The sequence below is a fragment of the Haliotis rufescens genome, unplaced genomic scaffold (assembly GCF_023055435.1).
Source record: "Haliotis rufescens isolate VD_foot unplaced genomic scaffold, xgHalRufe1.0.p SCAF_17, whole genome shotgun sequence".
Taxonomy (NCBI): domain Eukaryota; kingdom Metazoa; phylum Mollusca; class Gastropoda; order Lepetellida; family Haliotidae; genus Haliotis; species Haliotis rufescens.
Window position 1 is genome coordinate 7,279,534 of NW_025963857.1, and position 9,882 is coordinate 7,289,415.

The window sequence follows — 9,882 nt, forward strand, 5'->3', positions numbered from 1 at the left end:
CAGGTTTGGAAAAGCGAGCGTCCTTGAGAAGCCAAAAATATAAAGCTAACCATACATTTGTACTAGAGCAGAACAACTTGTACCGACAGCACAGTGGTATTTTTCCCCTTGCTGAACGACCGTCGATAACCCGACGCTGAGTACGACAAACAAATTTTAATGTGAAATGACATAGAAGCGTCTCACCAAACACCTTAAAAACATCAACATCAACCTTGGAAAGCTATTGTAGAGCAATTTAATTAATGGGGTCACTGGCGACATTCCATCGCACTTCTGGCTTCGGTGGTGCAAAGACGTATATACTACGTAAATGCTACGAAAGTGCTGCAATCAGTAAAAATCCAAACACAATGTCTTCTCTCTGTTGTCTAGCGATAGTAAATTACCCAAGATGCCTTGCCCGATGAACCCCTGCTGTGACAATTAGCGCGTCTCACATCAGAGAAGGCTATTAGAGAAGGCTGCTTATCCTTTGTGTATACGTCTTTGGGTGGTGCACGTTAAAGACTAGAAACACAGTGAATAATATTCATTTGGCACCTGCTATACATTGAACTAGATTAAATATACTCAAGACACCAAAGTAATGCAAAATTTGATTTCAACTGCCGTATGTCTCAGCTGAACATATTCGATTCAATCTATTAAATCAGAAGGTATGATGATGATCTAGACTAACATTTAGTCTCTGAAATCTTATATTACACAATATCCTTCTTGACGCTAAAAATATGTAAAAATTCCCTATTCTGATTGTGTGGAATAGAGCTAGCTTGAGCTGGCTAGACTTGCTTTTGTATGCATTTCTAGATTATTATTTTTTCATAAAATATATATATTCCACGGTCATGGTGCAGGACTAGATGATGGTCATAAAAAGCATTTTCTGAAACATTTGATCAATTTTCATTACTCAGAATAGAATCTAGAAATTTGATTGGTCAGTGACTGACTTGTAAAACCTGCACGAATTGGAGTCACATGACGTCACAAAACGACTTGTGCGGATTTGGTGACTTCAGCTCATGCTGGACCTCAGACATTGCAATACTTCCGGCGAGACGTCCATCTGTCACAGGAATCGACCTTGTTATGGCCTGGTGTGATCAAGCAGCGGTCCACTGGATGAAATTGTATCTGTCGATCTTGCTTTCTGGCCACCCTCTGTAAAAAGCCTTCTGCATTCACTGAATACACCTCACATGACTGTACACTTCTCACATACCGGAATACTCCTCACTAACTTAAGAAGATTATATGCAAAGCAGCATCTCTCAGGATACCAGGACTTCGTGTAGGACTTTTATTTCAGCATCATTGGAATAGATTTGCTTGTTATGTTACACAGTTCTCCAAGCATCTTCCAAGTCCACTATCTTGTGTGCATTTGCATCCAGTCCCAAGAAATTAAATTAGCTGGTGAAAGCTTCCAAGCATCAAAACAGATGGCGAAACTCACTCCGAGTGCTGGACTTTCTCAAAATATTTGGGACAGGCCTTTTAGGCATGAAGAATGCATCACCAAGGGCATAGTGCTCACCAACTATCTGATCTGTTTCATTCTGCACACGAGTCTAGGGCAATTGGCGAAGACGTTTCATAAATAAAAGCGAGAAAACAATTTCAACATCTTCCCGAGGCAAGGGAGTTAAATGACTATAAAAGTCCAGTTACCACCCTTGCCAAACAAGGCTGGTATTATGGAGTTACATTTTGGCTGGACAACGAGTCTATGCATAGTCCAATCGCAATCGCGCAACGAAATCGAAATCCGGTTCATAAACCGTCGTGCAGATTTCGGTTGATTGCAGCATTTACAAAGCATGTGCACTGCCAACTCGTTGTCAACAGCTATTCAAGGTGCTCACGTGATTTGATGCACTTCCCGATGTAAGACCCGTTTTATCACAACATAGATCTTGATTATCGACCAGATCGTCTTGACTGGGCGCCGCCATTTTGTTTGAAGCAAAGCAAGTGATACGAGAGGTGGAATCTGATTGGTCCATAGGAGAGGCATAGAAGGGACGAAACCCCCAATAGCCACGATCGAGCCCAGGCATTCCAACCTAGTTCGGCAAGGGTGGAAACTGGACTTTTATAGTCAGTTAACTCTCAGTATGCCATTTCCATAACTGATGATCTGATATCGTTCTATAATGGTCAAGTAGTCAGTATTCCCTTCCACTGATTTACCCTCCTGAACTAGACATAAAAGTGACCCGTGAAACCGCCTTATGTGTTTTATGTTTAGACCTATGCATACAGAGTAATAAAACACTATCTACAAGACTATATGACAAGAGGGATGACTAAAAACTTGACCTTCATATCTAGCAATTTTCCAGTAGCTCCAGCTCCATCATAATTCCTTATCTGACTTGTACCATTATATTGCTTTGTCTTATCAAGTTAACAATTGACTTGCCTTTGCATGTGTTTGTGACGGGTGCCATCAGTAGGGCAAGATACGCTCACCTTCCGCGAACACTTTGTAGCATCACTATTTGATGGTGATTCATAAACACATGCTTGGGATATAGTCGGAAATGTACAATGGATTGTATTTATGGAAAGGGTTTTTGTCGCTTTATTTATTTGACACGAATGAGTGACGGTTACATGAAATTTGAAATCAGAGTCAGTAAAAGAATCACATAAGGTACATGTAACGGATGGAGACAAGGGTTGCCAATGATTCTACACACCTAACGGCCATTGTGGCCACACGATCCACATTGTATTTATAAAAGCCGATAGTAAACCGTCAAAACCGTCTGAAAGACCATTAGTACTAATATTATTTCCTTGTAATTATACATGCATAAGTCGATTTAAATAATGTGTACAAATTATGTGTAATATTCCAAGACTGTATAAATTATGTGTAATGATCAAAGATTGTAAAATTAGGCGTAATATTAATTGTACAAATAGTGTCATATTCCAAGCTTCTACATGCATTTATTAAGTGAGTGGGTGAGTTGGGTTTAACGCCGCTTTTAACAGTATTCCAGTTATATCACGGCGTGTAAGCTTAATGTGGGAGGAAAGCCCGGAGTGATGCGGGTCTCAGACATTTACCACTTCGGTGAAACCCACGAGCACGGGTATGGTGCTGACAAACCTAGAAACATAATCGGGTCGAACCGGGATTCGAACCCACAAACGTAGGTTTCTGGCATACCCAGGGGACGCAACTCTGCACAGCGAATCGCGGCGCCTTAGACGACATTTATTAAGAGTAATGTTTAAAGATTGTACAAACTAGGTGTAATATTCCACGATCGAACAACAGACGATCATGAGCATCGATATATGGAGAATCTCAACCAAGTGTGGGGGCGGTCGGGTAGTCTAGTGGTTAAAGCGTTCGCTCGTCACGCCAAAGACCCGGGTTCGATTCCCGACATGGGTTCAATGTGTGAAGCCCATTTCTGGTGTCCCCCGCCGTGATATGTTGGACCGGCAACTTAGCGTGTCGACCCACCTCTGTCCTGAGCGGTTGGCTACATGCACGTAATCTAATGAAGGCTTTGGGGTGGTGTGTGTGTGTGTGTGTGTGTGTGTGTGTGTGTGTGTGTGTGTGTGTGTGTGTGTGTGTGTGTGTGTGTGTGTGTGTGTGTGTGTGTGTGTGTGATTGTGTGTGTGTGGTGGTGGTGGGGGGGGGGGGGAGGAGAGGGGGGGGGGAGGGGGGGGAGGGGGTGTCACTGGTTACGTAAGGTTTGTTTGTTGTTTAACGACGCCCTCAGCAAGCTTAGTCGCCTTAAATGGCAAGCATGGGTTGCTGAAAACCTATTCTACCCCGAATCTTCTGTAGCTATTTATCTTTGTCGTTCCATAGTTCAATAAACCACTTCTGCTCATCAGGGATAAACAGTTACTTTTTAACCAGGCAGAGTCCAAAATTGTGGGTTTGAATCCAGGTTCGCCCCGATTATGTTTCTAGGTTTGTCAGCACCATACCCGTGCTCGTGGGTTTTCCCGAACTGGTAAACGTATGAGACCCGCATCACTTCGGCTTTCCTCCCACATTAAGCTGACACGCCGTGATATAACTGGAATACTGTTAAAAGCGGCGTTACACCCAACTCACTCACTCACTCACTCACTCACTCACTGAGATTTACAATACGGTGTTCCCATGAACGTTTACGTTTTAATGACCACTTGTGAACAGTATTAGAAAGTCTAGTCTCTTGAACATCACAGTCTATACCATTCCAGGTTTGGTTACACATGAAGTCAACGTGTCCCCTCTACTGGCAATATAAGATGTGTTGCACTGGTTCGCAGGAAAAGGCACCATGCTCTGTTCTGTACCGTATTCATAACACTGTGTTCATTAAGACCCCAAATACCACCTTCATAAGTCATATCGGTCGTACAAGTGAGTTATTTTATGCAAGGAATATGCCATCAGCCTACCCAAGCGTCACTAAACTTTGAGCAGCGTGCACTTAGTGTCTGCATGGCTTGCATATTTAGCCAGCTCGCTTTCCGCTAGTTTAAACTTTAAATGTTCATCCAACCATAGGCAGGGATACTTATGAGACGCAGTGTTGTCTAACAAAATATGTGAATTTTGCTTAAGAACAACTCATGTCACCCGGTCTATTTGTGACTTGTTACTATTAAGTTGTAATCTCCATTTAGCCCACTATTCATGTGTCTTGTTTAGCATCTGTTGAAGGTTCTGTACACCTGCTCGGTGGGAATTGGTTAGTTATCGTGTTTATTAACTTAAGAATAGCAACAAACAAGGCCAAACGAGAGTTTCTACCAGTAAATACGGTAAGATCGGTAGAGGCGTTGGATGCAAGGGTCAAGGTGACCCAATGTGAAGATGACACAGATACATCCAGAACTGCACCCAGAACACAGGGGACCTGCACTTGCCGATACCCGACAGATACACCCAGAACCTGCACCCAGAACACAGGGGACCTGTACTTGCCGATACCCGACAGATGCACCCAGAACCTGCACACAGAACCTGCACCCAGAACCTGCACCCAGAACCTGCACCTAAAACACAGGGGACCTGCACTTGCCGATACCCGACAGATGCACCCAGAACCTGCACCCAGAACACAGGGGACCTGTACTTGCCGATACCCGACAGATGCACCCAGAACCTGCACCCAGAACCTGCACCCAGAACCTGCACCCAGAACCTGCACCCAGAACACAGGGGACCTGTACTTGCCGATACCCGACAGATGCACCCAGAACCTGCACACAGAACCTGCACACAGAACCTGCACCCAGAACCTGCACCCAGAACCTGCACCCAGAACCTGCACCCAGAACCTGCACCTAAAACACAGGGGACCTGCACTTGCCGATACCCGACAGATGCACCCAGAACCTGCACCCAGAACACAGGGGACCTGTACTTGCCGATACCCGACAGATACATCCAGAACCTGCACCCAGAACACAGGGGACCTGTACTTGCCGATACCCGACAGATACATGTACATCCAGAACCTGCACCCAGAACACAGGGGACCTGTACTTGCCGATACCCGACAGATACACCCAGAACCTGCACCCAGAACCTGCACTCAGAACCTGCACCCAGAACCTGCACCCAGAACCTGCACCCAGAACCTGCACCCAGAACCTGCACCCAGAACACAGGGGACCGGCACTTGCCGATACCCGACAGATACACCCAGAACCTACACCCAGAACACAGGGGACCTGTACTTGCCGATACCCGACAGATACATCCAGAACCTGCACCCAGAACACAGGGGACCTGTACTTGCCGATACCCGACAGATACATCCAGAACCTGCACCCAGAACACAGGGGACCTGTACTTGCCGATACCCGACAGATACACCCAGAACCTGCACCCAGAACCTGCACTCAGAACCTGCACCCAGAACCTGCACCCAGAACCTGCACCCAGAACACAGGGGACCTGCACTTGCCGATACCCGACAGATACACCCAGAACCTGCACCCAGAACACAGGGGACCTGTACTTGCCGATACCCGACAGATACACCCAGAACCTGGGTGTATCTGTCGGGTATCGGCAAGTACAGGTCCCCTGTGTTCTGGGTGTAGGTTCTGGGTGTATCTGTCGGGTATCGGCAAGTGCCGGTCCCCTGTGTTCTGGGTGCTTCTTACGACAAGCATGGGCTGCTGAAGACCTATTCTCACCCGGATCTTCACGGGTGATATGTTAATCTGAAGCGTATCAAGTTACTTGCAAACAATCCAACACTGAATTCTGACAGTCAGAGACCAGCATAAATTTCACGTCCTGTAGGCAATAAAACATTCACGAACAAAACTCTTCTAGGCCATGTTTGAGGCCATGTTAGAAGTGAGTGAGTGACTGAGTTGGGTATAATGCTGCTTTGAACAGTATTCCAGTTATACCACGGCGTGTCAGCTCAATGTGGGAGGAAAGCCTGAAGTGATGAAGGTCTCAGACGTGTACCACTTTGGTGAAACCCACCAGCGCGGGTATAGTAAACCTAGAAACATAATCGGGGCGAACCAGGATTCGAACCCGAATTGCAGCGCCTTAGGCGACTGGGCCATCCGTGCCCAAAGACGAATATTTTTCTGATCACGTTAGTGATACATGTATATAGAAAGGTATACATAATATTATAATTCTTTAGACGAACATACCATAGCCACATTTTACATAATTTTTTACATATTTTTATTTAAGAGGTATATATCTACATGGAGCGGGAGCTACAAGCTGTTCTACTGTTGGACCTTCCACGCCTTTTACGCCGCTTTTAGCAATGTTCTAGCAATATCACGACGGGGTACACCAGAAATGGGCTTCACACATTGTACCCATGTCGGGAATCGAAACCGGGTCTTCGGTGTGACGAGCGAACGCTTTAACCACAAGGCTACCCACCCGCCCGCATCTCTTAGAGATTGTTTTGACACTAGTCGAAAGAAGAATTCATTTCCAATGGCAGTATTACAAAATACACATTCCCTGTGTTCCTTTTCAACACTGCCCCATCCGCACTGCAGTTTGAATAGGAAGCCGGTGATAGGGCGTTCTGAGTCTTTACGCACCACCAGAATTTGGGTTGCGGTTGGGGTGTGTATGTTCTTTCAGTACAAACCTATGTTTATACAAAGTATAATATACTAAAAAAAACACCCCAAAACACAAAAGTGATTTTTAGATGTATATTTTATATTTCATATAATAATCAACAGATGGTAATCGATTGTTCATTGCACGCATAATTGTCATTGACCCAGTTTCCATATAGCACAGTAGATTTTCAAGGTGAAGGTCACGTGTTCTCAATATCTTGTATGGTCACCATTAGAGTTCTAAACTGACTGGCATTGTTGTCCCATAGAAGCAAGATCCCGAATTGTGGCCTGGGGAATGTTCACCAACTCTGCCTGCAGTGCTTGCGCCAACTGTCGGAGGTTCTGTGGTTGTTGCTGACGTGTTCGCAGTCGTAGGTCCAGTGCATCCCAGAAATGTTCAATTGAGTTTAAATCTGGAGACGTGGAGGGCCATGGCAGGACCTGGATGTTGTGATTCCTGAAAAAGGCTGTTGTCAGTCTTGCCGTGTGAGGTGGGGTGTTGTATTGTTGGAAAATGACGTTCGCTTGTTGCATAATGAGTAGGATGTGTGGCTGAAGAATCTCATTCGTGCCACGTTAAATTCCCTTCAACTTGCACCAAGTCTGTTCTACCAGTGTAGGAGATGGCTGCCCACATCATTACACTACCACCACCAAATCTGTCCACTTACTGTATGTAGTTTCGTGCATAACGTTGCCCGCGACGCATGTAAACACGACGTCTACGTACCATCCGCACGGCGAAGCATCAAACGTGACTCGTCATTAAACCAAACTTTTCTCCATCGCAGTTGTGGCCATACTTTGTGACCAGCCGACGATGCAAGTCCGCCATAATGACACCTCGAAAACTGGTTGTCTGGCGCGAATACCTTCAGCGCCCTTTTTTTAAAAGACTGGCAGTACTGAACATTTACTTGCACAATTTGCAGATGATACGACTTTGATGTTAGATGGATCTAAAGGCCTCTACAATGTGTTAAAGACACTTAATTTTATTTTGAGGATTAAAAGTTAATACAGACAAATCCAAACTGATATGGATTGGTTAAAAAAAGAGATCATAAGCTCTGTAAAGAGTGGAATCTTGACTGGACTCCTATAACGTTTAAATTATTGGGACTAAACTTTCCTATTTATTTGGAAGAAATTACTGCCTTAAACTATACACATAAATTTGAAAAAATTGAAAGGGAAATGAATGTATGGAAAGCAAGATTATTGACTCCAATAGGTAGAAATACAGTTTTAAAATCACTTTTGGTAACCAAAATTAATCATTTGTTTACATCTATACCTAGCCCTAGTGATGAAGTAATAGAACATTTTCAACAAAATTGTTTTTCTTTTGTTTGGAAAGGAAAGCCAGACAAGGTTAAAAGAAATGTAATGTCACAGCCCTATCAGTTTGGTGGGATCAAAGTACCTATTATTAAAGATATGACAGATTCACAAAAACTCTCCTGGGTAAAAAAAGTACTTAATAGTAACTCAAAATGGGTATTACTTTCATTGAATTCTATCCCAAACATTAACAGATTATATAATTATGATTGGCAGATGCTAAATATGTCACTGATGAAATTATTCCTGCTGTAGACAAATATTGTTGGAAAGATGTTTTACAAGCCTGGAGCAGTTTTTTTTTATCAAGTAATATTAGTAGTAGTATTGACATTGTAAACCAGGCTTTATGGTTTAAAAACAACATTCCGATAGGAGGAAAGTCCATCTTTTATCCAACTTGGTATTGTAAGGGAGTTACATTTGTTGGTGATTGTTTATGAAAGAGGTGAAATATATTTTTATGACTGACTCTTTTATTGATAGATATGGTTTAACAACAAATTTCCTAACATATCAGGGTATAGTTCAATCAATTATGAAACTTGCCAGAAAAAAACCAATCCTTAACTTTTAGAGTATGCCTAGAGTTAGACTAACATCTAGTCTCTGAAATGAACATATCGTACAGAAAAAAACCGTTGTTCAATTATCTTAATAGAAATATAATAAAACGGAGCCTGGAGACTCTCTTCATTTTCAGATACTGCAGTAATCTAGATTTGCCAAACATTATAGACTTGCATGGGCTGTATTTGATATACTTGTATCAGGGTCTGCAAGACGGACTAGCCTAGAGTCTCTTTCCAAACTATTTTGCCACACACAGTTTCACTACTCATAAGGAGTAATAAAGGCAGTAAACTCTTCTATAACACACTCTTACAACCATCTTTTATTAAATGTCACGGAAAGCTTAAGTGGGAAGAAACGTTACAAAAAGTATTTACCAATGAACAGTGGGTGGGATTTAATTTGATGGCAACAAGGTGTACCTAGAGTGTAGAACTGAGATGGTTTCAGTTTAGCATTATCCACTACATAGTACCTTTAAATAAGTACTTACATACTATTGGTTATAAAGATTCACCAAGTTGCAGCTTCTGTGGTAAATACAGTGATACTATTGTACATGCATGTTATGATTGTGAATATATTGCCCAGATGCGGGAGCTGGTCTTAACTGGTTCACGACATCTGTGGAAGGAAGACTTGATTTCTGTAAAGAGAATATTTTATTTGGATTTAAGGGGAAGAATAACAACTCTCTCAATGTAGTTATATTACTTATCGAATTTATTGTGTTTAAACAGTCACGAAAGGGTTTTCAGCTTAATTTGAAATATATTCAACGTGAAGTTATTAGATACTACAATATGACAAAATTAATTGCATTCTCAAATTGCAATTATACAACTTTCAGTTCTGGTCTTC

General features: G+C 42.9%; 1 protein-coding gene across 1 annotated transcript; it reads left to right on the top strand.

Moving 5' to 3' along the window:
* Nucleotides 1-5,070: 5,070 nt before the first annotated feature.
* LOC125381107 (keratinocyte proline-rich protein-like) lies at nt 5,071-6,087 on the top strand. The gene has a single exon (XM_048397325.1). The coding sequence runs from the start codon at nt 5,071-5,073 to the stop codon at nt 6,085-6,087; it is 1,017 nt and encodes a 338-aa protein (XP_048253282.1).
* The last annotated feature ends 3,795 nt before the right edge of the window (nt 6,088-9,882 follow it).